The following is a 26,425-nucleotide window of genomic DNA, read 5'->3' as shown; positions in this document are numbered from 1 at the left end:
AATAACTCTTGCCCTGTGGTGTATACCTATCCCTTTCTAGTGCTAAAATAAACATAACCGAATTGTGGTTACTATCACCAAAGTGCTCATCTACCTCCAAATCTAACACCAATTACTCAGTACCAAATCCAATGTGGCCTTGTCCCTTGCTGGCTTGCCTACATACTGTGTTAGGAAACCCTCCTGCACACATTGGACAAAAACGAACCCATCTAAAGTACTCTATAAACAGTATTCCCATCAATGTTTGGAAAGTTAAAGTCCCCCATAACAACTACCATCTCTGTAACTATTCGGAGGCCTATACAAAACTCCCAACAGAGTGGCCTGTCCTTTCCTGTTTCTAACCTCAGCTTATACTACCTGAGTAGACGTACCTCAAACGTCCTTTCTGCCACCGTAAAATTGTCCTTGACTAACTAAGCCACACCATTGTTACTGTTGTTACTGAAACATCTAGGTCCCAAAACCTGCATCAGCCATTCCTGTCCCTGCTCTATCCATGTCTCTGAAAAGGCCACAACATTGAAGTCCCAGATACCAACCCATGCTGCAAGTTCATCCAAATTATTCCGGATGCTCCTAGCATTGAAGTTGATGAACTTCAAACCATCTTCCTGCTTGCTGGTGCACTTTTGTGACCTTGAAATCTTATTTTTGACCTCACTGCTCTCAAACTGCTGAACATTGGAACTACGATTTAGGTTCCCATCCCCCTGCTGAATTAGTTTAAACCCTCCTGAAGAGCATTATCAACGTTCGCCCCTAGGATGTTGGTACCCCTCTGGTTCAGGTGTAGACCATCCTGTTTGTAGAAGTCCCACTTACCCCAGGATGAGCCCCAATTATCCCTGTATCATCCCTGCGGCCACGTGTTCAACTGCTTTCTATCCCTATTCCTAGCCTCGCTAGTTCGTGGCATAGGCAACAAATCAGAGATAACAACTCTGTTCTATCTTTAAGCTTCCACTCTGGCTTCCTGAATTTCTGCCAGAAATCCCCATCCCTTTTCCTACCTATGCCCTTAGTGTCTATGTGGACCACGACTTGGGGCTACTCCCCCTCTCCCTCAAGGATCCTGAAAACACAATCCAAGACATCACGAACCCTGGCAGCTAGGTGGTGACACACCAACTGTGAGTCTCTCTTGTTCCCACAGAATCTCCTATCTGTTCCCCCCCCAACTGTGGAGTCCCCAGTGACTAATGCTCTGCTTCTCTCCCCACTTCCCTTCTGAGCAACAGGGACAGACACTGTGCCAGAGACCTGTACCCCATGGCTTACCCCCGGTAAGTCGTTTCCCCCCCATCCAACAGTATCCAAAATGATATACTTCTTATTGAGGGGAATGACCACAGGGGTTCCCTGCACTGTCTGCTGGTTCCATTTCCATCCCCTGATTGTCAACCTTTTTCTTGCACCTGTGACTACCTCCCTATAACTCCTCTCAATAAACCTCCTCCACCTCCAGCAGGTTAGGGTGCACTTCCGGCAGATAAAGTCAGCAGGGTCACTCGTGGTTACCCTTGCCTCCTACATTTTGCAGGAGGAACATTCAACTGCTCTAACTCCATTCCCACTATTCTAAATTCCCACAGAGACCATTAAAAAATAAAAAGTTAAAAAAAACTAGTTACCTTACCAATCCAGTGCACAGAACTTTAGCAATGTTAAGAGCCATTTCCCCCATGTATGATTTAAACAACCACCCACAATTAACTGAAATTAAATAAATTTAACACTTTTCATCTAAGCTTTGTTTAAAGATCTAGAAAGTAGTCTCCAAGTCTGTTTAAATCTGCTGGGACTTTTAGACCCGGATCTGTCCAGATCCTGGACCCAAGCCCCAAATCTATTATAAAGAGGAGGCCGACCTCATTCTGATAATTAACACTGAAATACCTAGAGACGCACACCTTACCTCATAATCTGTTTTTAAAAAGTGTGATAAGGGATGTAGCGCACATCTCATCCCCAATCTGTTATAAAGGAGTGGTTAAATGAAATGAAATCCTTTCACTCACTGCATAATCAAAAAGTAATAATTTATTTATCTAACTCCAACAATGAACAAATCAACAGAATCACTAACGAACTGAATAACTCCCCTCTCACTGCTAACTATTCCCTAAATGAACAAAATTCAAGTCCCACTTATATATCAAAACAATAGAACTGAGTCTCTCAAAATTGTTACACATTTTCCAGACCTTTCTGTCTCTTCTCCGCTGTCGCCTTCTATTAAAATGCCTCCTCAGTCATTTTTCTCTGTCTGAAATACCTACTTGGTACTGATGATATTTAGATTATTTAGGTTGTGCTTTTTCTATTACGTAGATGTCAGTGAAAGCCAATTTCTCTCAGGAGCTGAGGCTCTTAACTCTTAACAGATGGCAGTTTACTCTCCCAGATTTTCAAATGCCCTGTCATTTTTATACTCTTGATGACCTATCAGTGGTTTTACAATTGGATTGGTGTGAGGTTGTCAACACCATCAGATTTAAATTAAATTGGTCCTTAATCTCCAAGTGCCCTTTCAAGTTAATTGGCTGAATGTATAACTGTTGTCTTGGTAAAAATATTGCATGGGCCTGCTAGCTGACTTTTTTATACAAATGTTCAATTCTAGCACCTTCAATTGCTGCCCACAGACATGCATTTTTAAATCTCAGAGCATAAAAACACATTGTCTTTTAAAAGGGCCACACACACTTTCCCCATTTTAGAATTCTACGCATCAACTTCGCAACACGGGATATGGGCCAAATGTGACTATACAGTAATTTAGGACAAGGTCGGCATGGACAAATTAGACGGAAGGGTCTATCTCCGTACTGTACGTCTTTATGATTCTATGACATGAGATGATCAAAGGGGTGATATGAATATGAGCTGGGGAGTTTACAATCCAGGCAAAATGAAAGAACAATGTGAGAGCACAGAACTCAAGGGAGATAGAGCTAGAGTGAGGTAAAGGCTGAAGTTACCAAGAATGTAAATTTGGAGCAAATTACTGCAGATGCTGGAATCTGTACTGAAAACAACAAATGCTGGTGATCGCAGCAGGTCAGTATCCATGGAAGGAGAGCAAGTTGACATTTCAAGTCTAGATGACTCTTCATCAGAGCTGAAGTTAGAGGGGACAGCAGTTTTGCTATAATTTGGGTGTGTATGGGGATGGTAAGGTGTAGAGTGCTGGTGGAGGGAACATGTTGATAGTTCAGATTAAGTGATTAGAATGTGACAATGGCAGAACAATAGTGTGGCTACCTGCCAGACTTGACAGAGCAGACATTCTTATTGGGGTGAGGGGAGGGGAGAGAGGACATGGTGACGGAGTCACCCATGTCTGTGTGGGTTTCCTCCAAGTGCTCCCGTTTCCTCCCTCAGCCCAAAGATGGGCAGGTTGGATGGATTGGCCATGCTAAATTTCCCATAGTATCCACGGATATGTAGGTTAGGAAATGCAGGGTTACAGGGATAGGGTTGGGTGCTGGGTTTTGGTGGGATCCTCTTCGGAGGGTTGGAGTGGACTGTGCGCCAAACGGCCTGCTGCCTCACTGTAGGGATTCGGTGATTCACAGGGCCAGCAGTGGGAAGTGTGAATTGATCAAGAAGACGATTGGCAAGATGAGCTTGCAGTGGGTGTACTAGACAGAATGTAGAGGTGGGTGGAGCATTTCTTCATAAGAAAAGAGTGCTGGGTGCCCCCTGAATCTGTGAGAGGATGCCAACATAGGCACAAAATGAAGTTGTCGACTTCCCTAATACGGAATAACACTTAGGACAATGGCAAAAGCGCAGACAGGTTGAGAAATACAGAAGTATTCAGGAGTAGGGAATTGGGATGATAGAGTACTGGAGAGTAGAGACGTGGAAGGAAGTATGACAGTAGAAAAGAGTCTAGAAGAGAGAAAGAGAAAATAAGTTTAAAAAGTAAGAACATAAATGAAAATAGATTGATGAACTCTGGTCTGAAGTAGCAGCCAAAATATGTGCACAAATAGATTCAAGATCTAGTTACATAAAAAACTGGATAATGTAAAACATGATAACAAATAGGGGGAACAAAAATAAGATCATAGGAAGGAACCTAAAGTTCATCTAGTAGTGATGTTAGCTCAGAAATCTGAGATAGTATTGCAGGATGCGTTAATGGAAATACGTTTGTAGATGTGAAGTTCCAGGAGATGTTGAGGCAATTGCAGAACCAGAAAATGTCGTGAAGTTGGAAGGATCATAATATCCAGTAGGGAGTACATTTCTGATTGTCACTTTTAATGTTAATGGATTTATAAAAATCTAATTGTGTACTTCTTTTAATTTCTTTTTCAGGGAGAGAGAAAGTTCATGACTTTCTATTTGCCTAAACTGTTTATTGTCGGTCTCCTTTGGTTGGCTGCAGTGACGCTTGGGATTTGGCAGACGTAAGTAGCAGCTACGTTTTTCTTTAGGACCCTGAAACAAACTGAAGTTAATTGGCAAATTAAGGGTGTTACATGATTTTGGTTTTACACAGCTTACATAGTTTGAACTCTGCAGTGCTTATGGTGCTATCACCATTAAGTGAATGATAGCCAATAATTATAGAGCATAGAAATGTGAAGCCATAAAATGACTGCCTGCATCACATTGTCAATCTGATAGATATGGTATGGCAATAACCGAGACCATGACACTTGTCTGTCTGATTTTGATGGATAAATAAGGGGGTGGGGGTGGGGGTGAGGGTGGGGCTGGGGCTAGGGCTAGGGTGACGATAGCTGGGACTGAGGCGGAAAGGTAAGTGCAGTTCAGGGAACACCTCTAGTCCGCACGCACCAAACAACCCCACTGCCTTGTGGCCAACCACTTCAACTCCTTATCACACTCCTCCACAGATATGCAAATCCTGGCCCCCCTCCACCACCAAATCAAAACCACCTGGAGAAAGAAAGCCTCATCTTCCGTCTCAGGATCTGACAACCACACAGCATCAACATTGACTTCAGTTTACAAATCTCCCCACCCACTGCCTCATCCCAAATCCAACTCAGCTCTGCCCTCTTGACCTGACCTATCTTTCTGTCTTCCTTTCCACCTGTCTATTCCACCCTCCCCATCGACCTATCACAATCAGCTGCCACCTGCATCTGCCTAATTTCAGTTACCTTACCACCCCCAGCTCTATCCCTAAACCCTATTTATCTCTCAGCCCCCCCAACGTTCCTGGTGATAGGCTTATGCACAAAACATTTACTCTCCTGCTGCCTGACCTGCAGTGCTTTTCCCAGTGCCCCACTTTTCGACTCTGACTCTCCAGCCTCTGCAGTCTTCACTTTCTCCAGTTTCTGATTCTGATGGTCAAGTAAACTCTTTATAGGCATGCAAGTCGGTAGTCTTTCCATTTGTCATTGAAGGCGTGGAATGTTAGTGTAGCATCATCAGCTTAGAGCAACACTGAATACTTGAATAGAATACCTACAGTGTGGATACAGGCCCTTTGGCCCAACAAGTCCACACCAACACTCTGAAGAGTATCCCACCCAAACCTATTCATCCTACCCGATTACTCTACATTGACTCAAGCTTGTCTTGAATTTTGGGTGCCGAAAGCTGAACAAATGTCTTTCATTTCTGGTATGTAAATACACATTCTTTGCAGATATCCCAATGATTGAACTTCTTACAGCCTCTGAGGTAGGGAATTTCAAAGCTTCACCAGCCTCTGAGTGAAGACATTGCTCTTCATCACAGTCTTATTTTGAGATTATGTCTCCTGGTTCTGGAGTCATCAGCAGAGAAAAGCATCCTATCTATTTCCACCCATCACATGTCAAAATTTTCTAAGTTTCAATGAGATTACTCAAGGCTGATTATGCCACATGGTAAGCTGCTATGGAAGGTTAGATCACATGGAATCCAGGGTGAGCTGGGAAGTTGGATACAAAATTGGTTGTTGGTAGGAAGGAGAGGATAATGGTTGGAAGGATGTCTGTTGGACATTAGTGGTGTGCCTTGGGTTGGGCCCATTTCTGTTTGTTATCTATATCAATGATTTGGATGAGAAAGTACCAGGCATGATTAGTAAGTTTGCAGATGACACTAAAGAAGGAGGTATTGTGGACAGTAGGGAAGATAATCAGAAATTGGAGTAGAACCTTGATCAACTGGGGAAGTCAGCCGAGAAATGACAAATGGAGTTAATAGACAAATATGAAGTTTTGCATTGAAAGTCAAATCAAGGTATGATTTTTATGGTGAATGGTAGGGGAGTGGAGTGAAACTTGGGGATCTTGGAGTTCAGGTTCACAGTTCTCTGAAAATGGAGTCACAGGTAGACAGGGCAGTAAAGAAGGCCTTTGGCACATTGGCCTTCATCAGTCAGAGCATTGAGCATAAAGGTTGGGAAGTAATGTTGCAGTTATACAGGACGTTGGTGAGACTGCACTCGGAGTATTGTTTAGTTTTGGTCATCTTGCTATAGGAAGGGTTATTAAACTAGAAAGAGTGCAGAAGACATTTACAAAATGTTGCCTGGACTCAATGGGCTGAGTTAGAGGGAGAGGTTGGACAAGCTAGGACTTTTTTCTTTGGAGTGTAGGAGACTGAGGGGGGAACCTTATAGAGGTGTGTAAGGTCATGGCAGACATGGATAGGGTGAAAGCATTCAGTCTTTCTTCCCAGGGGAATCAAGGACTAGAGGGCATCATTAGAAGGAAGAGAATAAAAGGGAACCTGAGGGGCAACCTTTTTTTACAAAGAGAGTGATATACATATGGAATGAACTGCCAGCAGAAGTGGTTGATGCAGATACATTAACAACATTTAAAAGGCATTTGGACAAATACATGGATAGGAAAGGATTATGAGCCAAATGGGGTTAGCATGAATGGATATTTTGGTTGGCATGGGCCAGTTTGGGCCAAAGGGCCTGTCTCTATGCTATAGGATTCTGTGACTCTAGAGGCTACAGGCCCAGATTCCTTAGTCTCGCCTCATAAAACAGTTCACCAATTTATTAAGAAATTTGCTTCTCTTTTGCTTACTCACACTATTTAAAAACTTGTAGAATACTCCCCCAGTAGCAGGATCAAATCATTTTTACTTCTTGATTCTAACAAATGGCTCATGTCCTTGCTCTTGAAGGATGTTCTCTCCTTCCAACATTGCAAAACCTTCTGTAATCATTACTGCCTCTCTAGTTCCCTATTTCTTTTCGTATCAGTTCTGAAGAGTTTGTAGCCTTGAATATGAAATGCCCACTTGCCATAATTTTTAAACCTTTTTTCCATTGTTGCTTCTGCATCATGTTCCCACATGGCTATTAAATGTCATCATTCAATGTTCATATACTTTAATCACTGAAGTTTCTGTTTACATCCACACATTAACCTGTCTTCGTATTCATCCTATTCCTCTTAGACATGTGCAAAATCAACATGTGCTTCATCCTATTCCTACAGGTATAAAATAGTGTTGTGAGATTAATTGTTACAGCATGGATTCATATAAATATTTGTTTATTTTAAGACTGCTGGCCTTTGAGGTACATCTCCTTTGTTGCATAATAAAGGATCCTACCAACACACTATATTGGAAAATGGAAGATTAATGGAGGACAAAAATTCAAGTAATTTTATTTCAGAAGTGCCTCAGTGTACAATGCAACCTTCAAGTGCAGGATGTTAGCAATTAGAATTAACCCTATTTCTTTTGAAATAATCAACATCAGAATGTTGATGGAACTTATATATCCAAGTTATTAGACTCATCTTTTCTGTTTCGAGATGCTGGCCTCCTTAAAGTTTTTTTGGTTCATTTTTATTTCCAATACTTTCAGCTTTTTTCGCTTATTTTAAATTCTCCTTTTTCAGAGTTAACGAATTACACGACCCATCATATCAGTACAGAGTGGACACAAGCAACTTCCAGGTGACACATTCTGGGTTCTTAAAAGCTCAGAAATGTAATGCTGATCACATTATAGTAATATGATTATAATACATTGTGACTATCACAGAGTATACTTTATAATAATAAATGTTAGTAAGTTTTATATTGAGTAATACAATTTAAAACCTACCTATTCACTAGATGTATTAAAATTGCTTTTGTAATTTTAGGTTGAGTTTGCCAGGGCAGAATTAAAGGCACATCGGTTTACAAACTGATGAACTTGGGTCCTGCAGTCACATTTTTCAATTATCTGGGAATGATGCAATGGAAATGTCCACTGATCAGTGTCTCCACACTTGCAATCTCTGAAAGTTGACAAGAAATTGTCTGAGCACTATTTGGGAATAAAAAAAGGCTAATTTCAAGCTGCTAAAGTTGGAATTTTATCAAATTTTCATTTTCAATCTATATTTCATACGATGAAACTTTCATACATGAATGGTAGAGTGATTATATTCTGTAGATATGATGTTGTATAACATCTGTTTTAGTCTTTGCAGAATGGCATTGATATCACAAAGCTGGCACCATAGCTGTTTGGGCTAAAATTTTAGTGCCAGTGAACTGCTTTTGTCAACTATCAATAGAAGACCAGTTTTGCATCATAGAATCATACAGTACAGTAGTAAGCCCATTAAATCAGCACGGATAAAAAAAAACTACTCTAAATCTGCTTTAGTCCCACTTTTCAGAGCCTGGCCCATAGTCTTATGACATTTCAAGTGCTCATCCAAGCACTTTTCAAAGGTCATGAAGTTTCCCACATCACTCCAGTGAAGTTCATTCCAGATTCGCACCATCCTCTAGGTGGGAAAAAATCCTCAAATCCCTTTAGTATCGTGTGCAGTTCTGGTTGGACTATTACAGGAAGGTTGTGGAAGCATTGAAAAAGGTGCAGAGGAGATTTACCAGGATGTTACCTGGTCTGGTTGGAAACTCTTATGAGGAAAGGCTGAGAGACTTGGGTCTGTTCTCATTGGAAATAAAAAGACTAGGAGGGGATTTGGTAGAGACATAGAAGATGATCAGAGGATTAGATAGGGTTGACAGTAAAAGTCTTTTTCCGTGGATGATTACGTCAACTTGTACTAGGGGGCAAAACTGCAAATTGAGAGGTGATAGGTTTAAGACAGATGACGGAGGCAGGTTCTTGACTCGAGAACGGTAAGTGTGTGCAATGCCCTACCTGCCAATGTAGTTAACTCAGCCACATTAGGAAGATTTAAACAATCCTTGTATAAGCACATGGATGATGGTGGGATAGTGTAGGGGGATGAGCTTAGAATAGTTCACAGGTTGGCACAACATTGAAGGGCCTGTTCTACGCTGTATTGTTCTATGTTCTAAACTTTCTGCCTTTCACCTTAATATTTTGCCCTTTGTTATTGACCCTTCAACTAAAGGGAACTGCTGTTTTCTATCCACCCTGTCCGTGCCCTCAAATCTTCTGCACTTTACTCAGATCCTTTCTTACCCTTCTCTACACCAAAGGAAACAACTCGAGCTTATCAATCTCTTTCCATATCTAAACTGATCCATCCCAGGGAACATCCGGAGAATCTCCTCTGCGTCCCCTCCAGTGTAATCACATCCTTCCTATAGTGCAGTGACCAGAACTGCACACACTACTCCATTTGTGGCCTAACCAAAGTGCTATACAACTCCAACGGACCGTTCCCATTCTTTTAATCTTTGCAGCGACTGCTAAAGAATCCCATATGTCACCTTTACTACCTATTAACCTGTCCTGCAGCCTTGAGCGATCCGTGGACAAGCAACCCAAGATCCCTCTCTTCCTCTGAGCTTTTTAGTGATCTATTATTTATTGAGTATCCTCTTGTCTTGTTACTACTTGCATAATGCATTACCTCACACTCATTGGAGTTAAATTCCATCTATTACAGATCTGCCCATCTGAACAATCTGAGTCTATCTTCCTGTAACACAAGACCTTCTTTGTCATTGTTAACAACCCGGCCTGTCTTCGCATTATTTGTAAACTTACGTAACTCCCCAACATTTACTTCTATATCATTTATCAACATTGATCTTTGTGGTACACCGCTGGCTTCCATTCTCACAAACAGCTTTCTGCTACTACTCTCTGTCTCTTACCACTAAACAAATTTTGGAAATAATTTGGCATCTTACCCTGGATCCCATGAGCTTTTACCTTCTTTATCCATCTCCCATTGGGACTTTATCAAATGTTTTGTTGAAGTCCATAAAAACTATATCTACTGTAGTACTCTTATTTGTGCACTTGGTCACCTTCTCAAAGAATTGAATCACATTTGTTAGGCATGACCTCACCCTGACAAAGCATGCTGACTATCTTTGATCAAACCTTACCCCTCCAAATGGAGGTAAATTCTTTCCTTCAGAATTTTCTCCGATAGTTTCTCTACCACTGATGTGCAACTTGTTGGCCTGTGACTCCCTGGTTTATCTCTACAACCCTGCTTGAAAAGTGGAAGTATGTTAGCTGTCATCTATACCTCTGGCACCTCCCCTGTGGCCGGAGACGAATGGAAAATTTGGGTCAGAGCCCCTCTAGTTACCTCCCTGGCCACGCACAGCAGCCTGGGATATAACTCATCCAGCCCAGAGGATTTAAGCCCACCAAAATCTCCAATACCTGTTGTGACTCCCTCTGTCAAACTTCTCAAGAACCTCTCAATCCTTCTTACATAAGAACCAGGAGCAAGAGTTGGCCACCTGGCCCTTTGAGCCCACACTGCCATTCAATAATATCATGGCTGATATTTTCATGGCCTCAGCTCCATTTACCCACCCTCTCAACAGAACCCTTAATTCCTTTACTGTTCAAAAAATGATCTACCTTAGCTTTAAAAACAATCAATGAGAAAGCCTCAACTACTTCAAATAGGAGGAAATCCTAGATACACAACCCTTTGGGTGAAGAAATTCTTCAATTCAGTCCTAAATCTGCTCCCTGTAATTTTGAGGCTCTGACTGCTTGTTCTAGTTTTACCCGCCAGCAACATCTGCCTCCCTTCTGCTATCTTATCTATTCTCTTCAAAATTTTATATGTTTCTATAAGATCTCCAACCCCCTCCCATTCTTCTAAATTTCCAATGAATGTAATCCGAATTTATCAGTCTCTCCTCATAAGCTAATCCTTTCAACTCTGAAATCAACCGAGTGAATCTCCTCTGCATGCCCTCCACTGCCAGTACATCTTATCTCTAGAAATGAGACCTAAACTGCATGCAGTACTCCAGGTGTGAGCTGACCAGCACCCTGTACAGCTCCAACATAACCTTCCTACTTTTAAACTCAATCCCTCTAGCAATGAAGGACAAAATTCCATTTGCCTTCTTAATTACCTGTTGCACCTGCAAACCATGCACAAGGACTCTCAGGTCCCTCTGCAAAGCAACATGCTATGATTTTTTTTACCATTCAAATAATAGTTCTTTTTACTGTTATTCCTACTTCACATTTATCAACATTGTACTCCATCTACCAGACCTTTGCCCACTCACTTAAACTATCTATATCCCTGTCCAAACTTTGGGTCCTCTGCACACTTTGCTCTACCATTCATTTTAATGTCATTTGCCTACTTTGACACACTACGCATGATCCCCAACTCCAAATCATCCATGTAAATTGTAAGATTCTAGATTAGAGTGGTGCTGGCAGAGCTCAGCAGTTCAGGCAGCATACGAGGAGCAGGAAAATCAACATTTCGGGCAAAAGCCCTTCATCAGGATTAGAGGCAGAGTGCCTGCAGGGTAGAGAGATAAATGAGAAGAGGGTGGGGGTGGGGAGGAAGTAGCATAGAGTACAATAGCTGAATGGGGGTGGGGATGCAGGTGATAGGTTAGAGAGGAGGGTGAAGTGGATAGGTGGAAAGGAAGATAGGCAGGTAGGACAAGTCATGGGGACAGTGCTGAGCTGGAAGTTCATATCTGGGGTGAGGTGTGGGAAGGGGAAATGAGGAAACTGGTGAAATCCACATTGATGCCCTGGGGTTGAAGTGTTCCAAGGCAGAAGAATTAGAAATGTGGAGCTTATTCACGGAAAAGCTACTTTCTGTCCTAGATAAGTATGTACCTGTCAGGCAGGGAGGAAGCTGTAGAGCGTAGGAGCTGTGGTTTACGAAGGAAATGGAATCTCTGGTCAAGAGGAAGAAGAAGGCTTATGTTAGGATGAGATGTGAAGGCTCAGTTAGGGTGCTTGAGGGTTACAAGGTAGCCAGGAAAGACCTAAAGAGAGAGCTCAGAAGAGCCAGGAGGAGACATGAGAAGTTGTTGGTGGATAGGATCAGGATAAATCCTAAGGCTTTCTATAGGTATTTAAGGAATAAAAGAATGACAAGAGTAAGATTAGGGCCAATCAAGGATAGTAGTGGGAAGTTGTGTGTGGAGTCAGAGGAGATAGGGGAAGCACTAAATGAGTATTTTTCAACAGTATTCACTTTAGAAAACAACAATGTTGTCAAGGGGATTACTGAGATACAGGCTACTAGACTCGGTGTGATTGAGGTTCACAAGGAAGAGGTATTGGAAATCCTGCAGAGTGTGAAAATAGATAAGTCCCCTGGGCCGGATGGGATTTATCCTAGGATCCTCTGAGAAGCCAGGGAGGAGATTGCTGAGCCTTTGGCATTGATCTTTAAATCGTCATTGTCTACAGGAATAGTGCCAGAAGACTGGAGGATAGCAAATGTGGTTCCCCTGTTCAAGAGGCGGAGTAGAGACAACCCTGGTAATTATAGACCAGTGAGCCTTACTTCATTTGTTGGTAAAGTGATGGAAAAGTTATAAGAGATGGGATTTATAATTGTCTAGAAATGAATAATTTGATTAGGGATAGTCAGGACGGTTTTATGAAGGGTAGGTCATGCCTCACAAACCTTATTGAATTCTTTGAGAAGGTGACCATACAGGTAGATGAGAATAAACCGGTTGATGTGGCGTATATGGATTTCAGCAAGGCATTCAATAAAGTTCCCCACAGTAGGCTATTGTACAAAATGCGGAGGAATGGGATTGTGGGAGATATAGCAGTTTGGATCAGTAATTGGCTTGTTGAAAGAAGAAAGTGGTGGTTGATGGGAAATGTTCATCCTGGAGTCCAGTTACCAGGGGTGTACCGCAAGGGTCGGAGTTGGGTCCACTGCTGTTTATCATTTTTATAAACGACTTGGATGAGGGCGTAGAAGGGTGGGTTTTTAAATTCGCAGATGACACTAAGTTCGGTGGAGTTGTGGATAGTGATGAAGGATGTAGTAGGTTACAGAGAGACATAGATAAGCTACAGAGCTGGGCTGGGAGGTGGCAAATGGAGTTTAATGTGGACAAGTGTGAGGTAATTCACTTTGGTCGGAGTAACCGGAATGCAAAGTACTGGGCTAATGGTAAGATTCTTGGTAGTGTAGATGAGCAGAGAGATCTCAGTGTCCAAATACACAGATCCTTGAAAGTTGCCACCCAGGTTGACAGGGTTGTTAAAAAGGCATACAGTGTTTTAGCTTTTATTAATAGAGGGATCGAGTTCCAGAACTATGAGGTTACGCTGCAGCTGTACAAAACTCTAGTGCGGCCGCACTTGGAGTGTTGTGTACAGTTCTGGTCACCGCATTATAAGAAGGATGTGGAAGCTTTGGAAAGGGTGCAGAGGAGATTTACTAGGCTGTTGCCTGGTATGGAGGGGAGGTCTTACGAGGAAAGGCTGAGGGACTTGAGGCTGTTTTCGTTGGAGAGAAGAAGGTTGAGAGGTGACTTAATAGAGACATATAAGATAATCAGAGGGTTGGATAGGGTGGACAGGGAGAGCCTTTTTCCAAGAATGGTGACGGTGAGCACGAGGGGGCATAGCTTTAAATTGAGGGGTGATAGATATAGGACAGATGTCAGAGGAAGTTTCTTTACTCGGAGAGTAGTAAGGGTATGGAATACTTTGCCTGCAACGGTAGTAGATTCGCCAACTTTAAGTACATTTAAGTCGTCATTGGACAAACATATGGACGTACATGGAATAGTGTGGGTTAGATGGGTTTCAGATTGGTATGACAGGTCGGCGCAACATCGAGGGCCGAAGGGCCTGTACTGCACTGTAATGTTCTATGTTCTATAGAAGATGAGGCGTTCTTCCTCCAGGCGTCGGGTGGTGAGGGAGTGGCGGTGAAGGAGGCCCAGGACCTCCATGTCCTCGGCTGAGTGGGAGGGGGAGTTGAAATGTTGGGCCACAGGGCGGTGTGACTGATTGGTGCGGGTGTCCCAGAGATGTTCCCTACAGGCTCTGCTAGGAGGCGTCCAGTCTCCCCAATGTCAGCAGGTCAGGCAACATCCAAAGGGCAGGAGAGTTGACGTTTGGGCATATGCCCTTCATCAGGGATGTGGGGAGGTAAGGGATCTGAGAGATAAACAGGAAGGGAGTGTGAGCCCGGGGAAGGTAGCTTAGAAGGCGATAGGGAAATGCAGGTGAGGGGGTGTGATGGTGGTAGGTCGGAGCAAAGGGTGGAGTGGATAGGTGGGAAGGAAGATGGACAAGTGGGGCAGTTCAAGAGGGTGATGCCGAGTTGGGGATAAGGAGTGGGGAGAGGAGATGAGGAAACTGGTGAAATCGATGTTGATTCCATATGGTTGGAGGGTCCCAAGGCAGAAGATGAGGCATTCTTCCTCCAGGTGTCGGGTGGTGAGGATTTGGCGGTGGAGGAGACCTGGGACTTGCATGTCCTTGGCTGAGTGGGAGGGATAATTGAAGTGGTCAGCCACAAGGCAGTGAGGTTGTTTGGTGCATGTGACCCAGGGTTGTTCTCTAAAATGTTCCACGAGTTGGCTTCCTGTCTCCTCAGTGTAGAGGAGACCACATCAAGAGCAACGGACACATAGATGAGATTTTTGGATGTGCAGGAAAATCTCTGCTGGATGTGAAAGGATCCTCTGGGCCCTAGGATGGAGGTGAGAGGGGAGGTGTGGGCATAGGTTTTATACCTGTTGCGGTGGAAGGGGAAGGTACCAGGAGTGAAGGGTGGGTTGGTGGGGGAGCATGGACCTAACAAGGAAGTCGTGGTGGAGATGGTATCTGCGGAATTCTGATCGGGGTGGGGAGGGAAATGTATCTCTGGTGGTGGGGTCTGATTGTAAATGGCAGAAATGTGGAGGACAATACACTGTATCTGGAGATGAGTAGCGTGGAAAATGAGGACCAGGGGGGTTATTGTGGTTGGAGTGATGGAGTTCATGTGCGGAGATGCAGGAAGTAGAGATGCGCTGGAGGGTATTGTTGACCACGTGGGAGGAAAATTGCGGTCCTTGAAATAGTTGGCCATCTGGGACATTCACGAACCTGACTACCCTGGTTGAACCATCATCTCTGCCTCTCCTGCCCCAGCAAACCTTATTACTTCATACGTTGACATAGTCCTTTTCCTCTCGATTCAGGGACTCCCCATATACATTCAGGTACGACTTATGGCCTCCACCTCCTCCATGACTTTTGTTTCCCTGCACCCATTCCCCACTCACCCATAACCCCCACCACCCCCACACCTCATCTTTAACATGGACATCCAGTCTCTGTACACATCCATCTACCATGGCGAAGGCTTCCAAGCTCTCCGTTCCTTCCTTCCTTTCCCACTGACCTAACTGGTCCTCATCCTCAACAACTTCTCCTTCGAATTGTCCCACTTCCTCCAGGCCAAAGGGGTTGCCATGGGCACCCGCACGCGCCCCAGCTATGTCTGCCTCTTGTCAGATATATGGATCAGTCCATCTTCCGCAGTTACACTGACACAATTCTCTACCTTTTTCTCTGCCTCATCAATGACTATATCGGCGCCACCTTGCGCTCTCATGAGGAGCTTTAACAGTTCATCAACTTCATGAATACCTTCCACCCTGACCTCAAGTTTACCTGGACGATCTCTGACTTCTCACTCTCCTTCCTGGTCCTCTCCATCTCCACCGACTAACTCAGAAGAGACATCTACTTCAAACTCCCATAGCTACCTGGACTATATCTCCTCCCAGCGTCCCCTCCTGTATAAAATGCTATCCCTTATTCCCAATTCCTTCGGCTCCACTGAATCTGCTCCCAGGAGGAGCAATTCCACTCCAGGACATCCCAGATGGCCTCCTATTTCAAGGACTGTAATTGCACCTTGTGTGTGATCAACAATGCCCTGCAGCACACCTCCTCCATTTCTTGCACCTCCACTCTTGAACCCCATCCGTCCAACCAGAACAAGGATAGACCCCCACCCCACCCCGTTGGTTCTCACCTTTCACTCCACCAATCTACAGATACAGTGCATTATCCTCTGCCATTTCCACCAGCTCCAATCAGACCCCATCACCAGAGATATATTTCCCTCCCCACTCCTATTGGCATTCCGCAGAGACCATTCCCTCCGCGATTCCCTCTTTAGGTCCACGCTCCCTCACCAAACCACCCTCCACTCCTGGCACCATCCTTTGCTGCCGCAAGTGGTGTTAAAACCTGCATTCAAACTCTTTGTTCCCCCGCCCCTCCCACCTCCATCCAAGGCCCGAAAGGATCCTTCCACATCCAGCAGAGATTTTCCTGCACCTCCAAACACCTCACCTACCCTGTCCGTTGCTCTCGATGTGGCCTCCTTTACATTGGGGAGACAGGATGCCAATTCGCTGAAAGTCCCAGGGAACATCTCTGAGAGACATGCACCAAACAACCCTACTGGTCTGTGGTTGACCACTTCAACTCACCCTCCCACTCAGCCAAGGGCACCTCCACTGCCAAATCCAAGCCAGCCGATGCTTGGAGGAAGAACGCCTCATCATCTACCTTGGGACCCTCCAACATCAGAGCATCAATGTCAGTTTCATCAGTTTCCTCATTTTCTCTCCCCCCACCTTATCCCAAATCCCAGTCCTCCAATTCGACACTGCCTTCGTGAACTATCCCACCTGACCATCTTCATTCCCACCTAGCTGCTCCACCCTCCCCTCTGACTTATCACTATCACGTGCCCCTGCATCTAATTATTGTTTTCCCAGCTACCTTGCCCCCAGCTCCATCCCCAGCTTCCTATTTATCTCTCAGCCCCCTTCCCTTCCTCCCTCTCCCAGTTTGCTGATGGACGGCTTAAGCCCAAGAAGTCGATTCTCCTGCTCTTCATAGGCTGCCTGACTTGCTGTGTTTTTCCACCACAGCACTTTTCAACTCTGATCTCCAGCATCTGCCGTCCTCACTTTCTCCTGATTTTTGTCTAGATGTCTTGCTATTTCTTTCTTGATAGATTCAAGCATATTTCCCACTATAGAAGTTAGGCTAACTGTCTCTCCTTTTTTATAAAATTTGTGTTACATTTGCTGTTTTCCACACTGTTGGAACTGCCTGAGTCCAGCAAATTTTGTAAAATTACCGTGAGTGCGTTTGCTGTCTCTCCCACCATCTGTTTTAGTATCCTGGGATGCATTTCATCAGGGCCAGTGTACTTGTCTATCTTTAGCTCCATTAGCTTGCCCAACACTACCTTTAATTGTGATTTGATTTGGAAATACCGGTGTTGGACTGGGATGGACAAAGTTAAAAATCTCACAATACCAGGTTATAGTCCAACAGGTTTATTTGGAAAGACTAACTTTCAACGCGCATCTCCTTCAACCACCTGATGAAGGAACAGCGTTTCAAAGGCAAGTGCTTCCAAATAAACCTGGTGTTTATTTGGAAGCACTCTAACCTGGTGTTGTGTGATTTTAAATTTTTTTGTGATAATCATCATTTCTAGGTCCTCACCTACCGTAGTCTCCTTATTATCAATTACTGGCATGTTATTCATGACCTCCACTGTGAAGACTGACAGAAAATACCTGTTCAGTACCTCGTCTATTTCCTTGGTTCCCATTATTAAATCCCCTTTCTCATCCTCTAAAGGACCAATGTTTACCTTAGCCACTCTTTTTCATTTCATATGTTTGTAGAAACGAAGTATGTAAGTTAGCTCGCTGAGCTTGAAGGTTTGTTTTCAGATGGTTCGTCGCCATACAATGTAAAATCATCAGTGAGAGTCTCTGGTGAACCACCCCTCTATTTATAGGTCTTGGTTTCTTAAGGTGGGTGATGTTATTTCTGGTACCTTTTTCAAGGGAAGGTAAATAGGATATAAATCAATGTGTTTATTGATGGAGTTCTGGTTAGAATGCCATGCCTCTAAGAATTCTCGTGCATGTCTTTGTTTTGCCTCTCCTAGGTTGTGTGTGTTGTCCCAGTCAAAGTGGTGTCCTTCTTTGTCTGTAGGAATAGAAACTAGTGATAGTGGATCATGTCTTTTGGTGGCCAGCTGGTGTTCATGTATCTTGGTGGCAGGCTTCCTGCTAGTTTGTTATAGAGTTATAGAGATGTACAGCATGGAAACAGACTCTTTGCTCCAACCCATCCATGCCAACCAGATATCTCAACCCAATCTAGTCCCACCTGCCAGCACCCAGCCCTTATCCCTCCAAACACTTCCTATTCATACACCATCCAAATGCCTCTTAAATGTTGCAATTGTACCAGCCTCCACCACTTCCTCTGGCATCCCATTCCATACACGTACTACCCTCTGCGTGAAAAAGTTGCCCCTTAGGTCTCTTTTATATCTTTCCCCTCTCACCCTAAACCTATGCCCTCTAGTTCGGAACTCCCCAACCCCAGGGAAAAGACTTTGTCTAATTATCCAATCCATGCCCCTCATAATTTTGTAAACCTCTATAAGGTCACCCCTCAGTCTCCAACGCTCCAGGGAAAACAGCCCCAGCCTGATCAGCCTCTCCCTGTAGCTCAGATCCTCCAACCCTGGCAACGTCCTTGTACATCTTTTCTGAACCCTTTCAAGTTTCACAACATCTTTCCGATAGGAAGGAGACCAGAATTGCATGCAATATTCCAACAGCGGCCTTACCAATGTCCAGTACAGCTGCAACATGACCTCCCAACTCCTGTACTCAGTACTCTGACTAATAAAGGAAACATACCGAATGCTGCCTTCACTATCCTATCTACCTGCGACTCCACTTTCAAGGAGCTATGAACCTGCACTCCAAGGTCTGTTTGTTCAGGAACACTCCCTAGGACCTTACCATTAAGTGTATAAGTCCTGCTAAGATTTGCTTTCCCAAAATGCAGCACCTTGCATTTATCTGAATTTAACTCCATCTGCAACTTCTCAGCCCATTGGCCCATCTGGTCCAGATCCCATTGTAATCTGAGGTAACCCTCTTCGCTGTCCACTGCACCTCCAATTTTGGTGTCATCTGCAAACTTACTAACTGTACCTCTTATGCTCGCATCCAAATCATTTATGTAAATGACAAAAAGTAGAGGGCCAAGCACCGATCCGTGTGGCACTCCACTGGTCACAGGCCTCCAGTCTGAAAAACAACCTTCCACCACCACTCTCTGTCTTCTACCTTTGAGCCAGTTCTGTATCCAAATGGCTAGTTCTCCCTGTATTCCATGAGATCTAACCTTGCTTATCAGTCTCCCATGGAGAAACTTGTTGAACGCCTTACTGAAGTCCATATAGATCACATCTACTACTCTGCCCTCATCAATCTTCTTTGTTACTTCTTCAAAAAACTCAATTAAGTTTGTGAGACATGATTTCCCACACACAAAGCCATGTTGACTATCCCGAATCAGTCCTTGCTTTTCCAAATATATGTACATCCAGTCCCTCAGGATTCCCTCCAACAACTTGCCCACCACTGAGGTCAGGCTCACCAGTCTATAGTTCCCTGGCTTGTCTTTACCGCCCTTAAACAGTGTCACCACGTTTGCCAACCTCCAGTCTTCTGGCATCTCACCTGTGACTATCGATGATACAAATATCTCAGCAAGAGGCCCAGCAATCACTTCTCTAGCTTCCCACAAAGTTCTCGGGTACACCTGATCAGTTCCTGAGGGTTTATCCACTTTTGACTATTTCAAGACATCCAGCACTTTCTCCTCTGTAATCTGGACATTTTGCAAGATGTCACCATCTATTTCCCTTCAGTCTATATCTTCCATATCCTTTTCCATAGTAAATACTGATGCAAAATATTCATCTTGCATGGTATCTTGTAAATGACATTAGTTTTGCTGGTAGTATCTAATGGATCCTTTAGGTTCATTGATCCCTGTTTATGTGTTGGTAGGTTTGTGGGCTATCATGATGTCAAGGTGTTTGAGTAGTCTGGAAGTCATTTTTGATCTGTCTTTGATGTAAGGTAATGTGGCTATAGTCTTTGGTTGCATTGTGTCTGCTTGTTTGGGTTTGTAACTCTTGAAAATGTTGTTTGGATATTTTTCTTCTGCTTTTTGTAGTTTTTGGGTGCTACAGTGTGATGTAGCTCATTGAAATAATGTCTTGATGCAGTTCTGTTGGCGGGTATTGGGATGATTGCTTTTGAAGTTGAGTATTTGTTCCGTGTTTCTTGTTTTTCTGTAGACTCTGGTTCGAAGCTCTTCGTTAACTGTACGTTCAACTGTCACGTCTAGGAATGGGAGTATGATGTCTTTTCTTCCTCTTTTGTAAATTTTGTGCCTGTCAGGATATTGCTGATGGTGTTGTATGTTTCTTCTAATTTGTTCCGTTTTGAGATGACAAAGGTGTCATCTACGTAGCGGATCCAACGTTTGGGTTGGATAGATGAGAGGGCAGTTTGTTCAATTCACTGCATTACTGCTTCCGCTATTTGCCCTGATATTTGTAGAAACCTTTGCAATCTGTCTTTATATTCTGATCTAGTTTACTCTTATAATCTAGCCTACTTTTCTTTGTAGCTTTTTTTTGTGCTTTCTGTTGATCTTTAAAGTTTTCCCAATCTTCTAGTTTCCTGCTGGTCTTTGCCACTTTGTATGCTTTATCTTTCAATTTGATAGCATCCCTTATTTCCTTGGACATACATGGCTGATTAACCCTTTTACTACAGTCCTTCCTTTTCACTGGTATAAACTTCTGCTGAACACTTTGAAAAATTGCTTTGAAAGTCCTCTACTGCTCGTCAACTGTCCCACCATAAAGTCTTTGCTTTCAGTCTACTTTAGCCAACTCCTCCCTCACCCTGTTGTAATCTCCTTTGTTTAAGGACAGGATCCTGGTATTGGATTTTATCTTCTCACTTTCCATCTGTGGTTTAAATTAAATCATAGAGGTAGCTGCTCAGCTACTTCAGGAAACTCTTCTTGAGTTCTGGACCTATGTCATCCTCCAAAGTGAAGACAGATGTGAAGTGCTTATTTAACACCCTTCCAATGTCCTCGTCACCTTGCAGAGATTGCCCCTTCAGTCCCTGATGGTCACTTCTCTTTTTCTTTCTCTTGTTATCCTCTTCCTCATGATGTACTAAGAGAAGCTCTTGGTATTCTCCCTAATCTTACCTGCAGTGTTTTCTCATGACCTCCTTTGCTCTCCTAATTGCTTTCTTCTATCACCGCAACATCCCTTGTTAGATATAAAAAGCTTTCCTGAATACATCTCAATAAATCTGCCTCTCTAAACCACTACACTACAACAATCCCAGTTAATGCTAGGAAAGTTGAAATCCCTGACCTAATTACACCATTATTGTTTTACACACTTCGGTGAATTAGACCATAAGATACAGGAGCAGAATTAGACCTTTTGACCTATTGAGTCTGCTTTACTAGTCGTTCATGGCTGATATGTTTCTCAACCCCATTTTCCTGCCTTTTCTCCATACTCATCAAGAACTCTTATTCATCAAGAACCGATCTATCTCTGTCTTAAATATACTTAATGATTTGGCATCCATAGCCTTCTGTGGCAATGAGTTCCACAGATTACCCACCCTCTAGGTGAAAAAATTCCTTCTCATCTCCATTCTAAAGAGTCATCCCTTCACTCTGAGGCTCTTGGGCCTTCATCTCTCTGACTGCTGGAAACATCTACTCCATGTCCACTCTATCCAGACCTCTCTGTGTTCTGTAAGTTTCATTGAGATCCCTCCTCGTCCTTCTAAACTCCATGGAGTAATAGACCCAGATTCATGAACCGTTCCTAATATGGCAAACCTTTCACACCTGGGATCATTTATGTGAACTTCTTCTGGAGTACGTTCAGGACCAGCATATCCATCCTTACATATGGAGCTCAGCACTGCTCACAGTGTTCCAAATGCGGTCTGACCAGAGCCTTGCACATCCTCAGCAGTGCGTCCCTGATCTTGTATTCCAGCCCCCTCAAAATCTATTTGGCTTCCTAACTGCTAACTGAACCTGCAGATTCACATTAAGAGATCCTGAATTCGGTCTCCGAAGTCTCTTTGCGATTCAGATTTCCAAAGCCTTCACTCATTTAGAAAATATCCTACACCTTATTTTTTTATCAGAGTACATAACCTCTCACTTTCCCACATTGTGTTTCACCTGCCATTTGCCCATTCTCCAAGCAAGTCCAAGTGCTTCTGTAATCTCCCTGCTGCCTCAAGACTATCAGTTCCCCCAACTAATGTTAACCTCTGCAGCTGGGACAGTTGTAAAATAGGAAGCCTTCAGAAATGAGATAACGAGAATCCAGAGAAAGTATATTCCTGTTAGGGTGAAAGGAAAGGCTGGTAGGTATAGGGAAGGCTGGATGACTAAAGAAATTGAGAGCTTGATTAAGATAAAGCATGAAGCATATGTAAAGTATAGACAGGATAGGATTGAGTGAATCCTTAGAGTATAAAGGCAGTAGGAGTATACTTAAGAGGGAACTCAGGAGGGCAAATAGGGGACATGAGATAGCTTTGACAAATAGAATTAAGGAGAATCCAAAAGGTTTTTACAAATACATTAAGGACAAAAGGGTAACTAGGGAGAGAATCGGGCCCCTCAAAGATCAGCAAGGAGCCGGAGAAAAATGGGGGAGGTACTAAGTGAGTATTTTGCATCAGTATTTACTGTGGAAAAGACATGGAAGATATAGACTGTGGGGAAATAGATGGTGACACCTTGCAAAATGTCCATATTACAGAGGAGGAGGCGCTGGATGTCTTGAAACGCAAAAAGGTGGATAAATCACCAGGACCTGATCAGGTGTATCCTAGAACACTGTGGGAAGCTAGAGAAGTGATTGCTGGGCCTCTTGTTGAGATATTTGTATCATCGATAGTCACAGTTGAGGTGCTAGAAGATTGGAGGTTGGCTAATGAGGTGCCACTGTTTAAGAAAGGTGGAAAGGTGGCCAGGGAACTATAGATGGTTGAGCCAGACATCGGTGGTGGGCAAGTTAGTGGAGGGAATCCCGAGGAACATGATGTGCATTTATTTGGAAAGGCAAGGACTAATTAGTGATAGTCAACATGGCTTTGTGTGTGGGATCTCATGTCTTACAAACTTGATTTGAGTTTTTTGAAGAAGTAACAAAGATGATTGATGAGGGCAGAGCGGTGGATGAGATCTATATGGACTTCAGTAAGGCGTTTGACAAGGTTCCCCATGGGAAACTGGTTAGCAAGGTTAGATCTCACGGAATACAGGGAGAACTAGCCATTTGGATACAGAACTGGCTCAAAGGTAGAAGACAGAGGTTGATGGTGGAGGGTTGATTTTCAGACTGGGGCCTGTGACCAGTGGAGTGCCACAAGGATCAGTGCTCGGACCTCTACTTTTTATCATTTACATAAATGATTTGGATGCGAGCATAAGTGGTACAGCTAGTAAGTTTGCAGATGACACCAAAATTGGAGGTGTAGTGGACAGCGAAGAGGGATACCTCAGACTATAACAGGATCTTAATCAGATGGGGCAATGGGCCGAGAAGTGGCAGATGGAATTTAAATTCAGATAAATATGAGGTGCTGCATTTTGAGAAAGCAAATCTTAGCAGGACTTATACACTTAATGGTAAGGTCCTGGGGAGTGTTGCTGAACAAACAGACCTTGGAGTGCAGGTTCATAGCTCCTTGAAAGTGGAGTTGCAAGTAGATAGGATAGTGAAGGTGTTTGGTATGCTTTCCTTTGTTGGTCAGAGTATTGAGTACAGGAATTGGAAAGTCATGTTGTATCTGTACAGGACATTGGTTAGGCCACTGTTGGAATATTGCGTGCAATTCTGGTCTCCTTTCTATCGGAAAGATATTGTGAAACTTGAAAGGGTTCAGAAAAGATTTACAAGGATGTTGCCAGGGTTGGTGGATTTGAGCTATGGGGAGAGGCTGAACAGACTGGGGCTTGTTTTCCCTGGAGCATCGGAGGCTGAAGGGTGACCTTACAGAGGTTTACAAAATTATGAGGGGCAAGGATAGGATAAATAGACGAAGTCTTTTTCCTGGGGTGGGGGAGTCTGAACTAGAGGGCATAGGTTTAGGACGAGAGGGGAAAGATATAAAAGAGACCTAAGGGGCAAATTTTTCACACAGAGAGTGGTACGTATATGGAATGAGCTGGCAGAGGAAGTGGTGGAGGCTGGTACAATTGCAACATTTAAGAGGCATTTGGATTGGTATATGAATAGGAAGGGTTTGGAGGAATATGGGCTGGGTGCTGGCAGGTGGGACTAGATTGGGTTGAGATATCTGGTCGGCATGGACGGGTTGGACCGAAGGGTCTGTTTCCATGCTGTACATCTTTATAACTCTATATTGTTCCTCCTTACTGTTGTCAACAAATAGTTGATTAAAAATGCTTTTATACCCCTCCTGTCCTGCTTTAAGATCCTCTATCTCAGAAGGCTGAGCTGCCAGGCCTCAACCACATCTTTGCAATGCCAAGAACATCACAATTTAATGTGTCAATATACGCTCTTGACTCATCTGTCTTGCCTATACTATTCCTACATTAAAGTAGAGGCCATCTAGCTTTGTTTAAGTCTCCTACTCCATCTACCTTGGTTCCTTTTTGTCCCCTTCCCACTGTCAAACTAATTTAAATTTGTCCCAACAGTATTAACAAACCCACCCGCCAGAATGTTGGTCCCTTTCTGGTTCACGTGCAGACTGCCCTGCTTGTACAGGTTCCAACTTCCACATAAATGGTCCAGGAATCTAAATCTGTCTCCTGTACCAACTCTTATGTCATGTTGGAAACTGATCTACAGCTTTGCATGCACTCTGTTTACTGCCAACTTCGCTGAATTGGTATAAAATTCCACCTAAGTTCCCTACTTAATCTTGACTTAAATTTCATACAGAACCTAGAGAACTACATTGCGAGCAGTAGAGCATTTTAAATAAGACTCTAAACAGAAGTTCTGTACACCTATTTTTTGGGGAGAGGAGGGATGGGGTGTGACATTAACAATCTCATAGCCCTATTTGGAGAATTAGGTCAGTGTTTGGCCAAAGTATTCTCTTTCCTGTTACACCAAAGATAGCTCAACTATTTGTTCCCTTCAAGTTTATGATTCTTTGTGTGTGTGTAAAATAGCTGACATTGATTAATTAACAAAAATGACTAAATTAGAAGTTAGTTGGTTATGAAGTACTTTTCGACATTGTGATGGTCAAGTATGTATGAATGCAAGTTGTTTGTGTGGGTAGATCTTTTAGGATTCAAGGATTCTAATTAAACAATATCAATATGTCTTGTTATGTGAATGAAGTGTCTTTCTTTTTCAATTTATTTTTGCTATTGTTTTGTAGGGAATGAAAGTTTTCTTCCTGATAGTGGGTTCCGTGTATATATTATACCTTGTCTTCCTGATTGTAAGGGCCTGTTCTGAACTGAAAAACATGCCATACTTTGGTAAGTGGAATTTATTGAGGCATGAAACTTCAGATGTAATTTGTGTTCATCTAAAATGGTGTAGGGTGTTCTATTGCATCTTTGTTAAAGGTGCACCACATCCATTTTCCAAATAATTTGCATATACCTATAGACTTATTTTTAAACTGAATTAACATTGTGTTCCTCATTTAACATCCTAGTCCTGCATGGGACATAATCAGTAAATGTTGTTTGGACAACACTGTTTCCTTCCATTTGTTGAACGTATTCATGTTCTTCTTTAACATTTTAATGGAAGAAACTCTTCACCATTTAGGTCCTCTATTTTACTGTGTCCACTACAGGCGACTGTAATTCGTACTGTTTTTGTTCACCACAGTACTCTTTGTTGCTGAACACTAACTCCAAATTCTACAGAAAATCCTTCTCTTGTACGTTTTTTTCCACAAATTACACTGGAGTGAGAGTTGAGTGTTGAAATCCTCGACTATCAGGAGTTTGTCATGTTGGAGGCTGAACTTTAGCTTTGTTGGTGGGAAGGGGATTAAAAAGTATTTGTGCAATAAGGACACAGCATACTTTAGTTAAGGAACCTGTTGACTGGCGGGTGAATTTGAGAGAGATGGATAATTTAAAGACAACTTTTGTGAGCCCTGAGACCATTCCCATGAAAACTTGGCTTAAAGCATGGTGTTTAGTATAAGCTTGTAGAAATCATTTCAAACATAGCTTCAATACGTTTAGGTACACTGCAATAATAAAAAAAACTTCTTTGAAGCTTTATGACTTGTGTTCATACTGCTTGTTTCATTGAATCTTCTTTTATAAGGT

General features: G+C 43.1%; 1 protein-coding gene across 4 annotated transcripts in view; it reads left to right on the top strand.

Annotated features, from left to right (window-relative positions):
* Positions 1-26,425, top strand: part of tmem181 (transmembrane protein 181) — a 252,962-nt gene that overhangs the window by 197,456 nt on the left and 29,081 nt on the right. For all 4 annotated transcript variants that reach the window (XM_043696179.2, XM_043696182.2, XM_043696180.2 and 1 more), the window contains 3 exons: positions 4,336-4,427; positions 7,857-7,914; positions 25,510-25,612. In XM_043696179.2, the coding sequence (XP_043552114.1) occupies positions 4,336-4,427; positions 7,857-7,914; positions 25,510-25,612 (253 nt within the window). The remainder of the gene's footprint in view (positions 1-4,335; positions 4,428-7,856; positions 7,915-25,509; positions 25,613-26,425) is intronic.

Source organism: Chiloscyllium plagiosum, unplaced genomic scaffold (genome assembly GCF_037043375.1).
Source record: "Chiloscyllium plagiosum isolate Xiang-an unplaced genomic scaffold, Cpla_swu_hap1 HiC_scaffold_10, whole genome shotgun sequence".
In the NCBI taxonomy this organism is placed as follows: Eukaryota; Metazoa; Chordata; class Chondrichthyes; order Orectolobiformes; family Hemiscylliidae; genus Chiloscyllium; species Chiloscyllium plagiosum.
The sequence above is the reverse complement of the archived record's forward strand: the minus strand, read 5'-3'. Positions and strand labels throughout refer to the sequence as shown.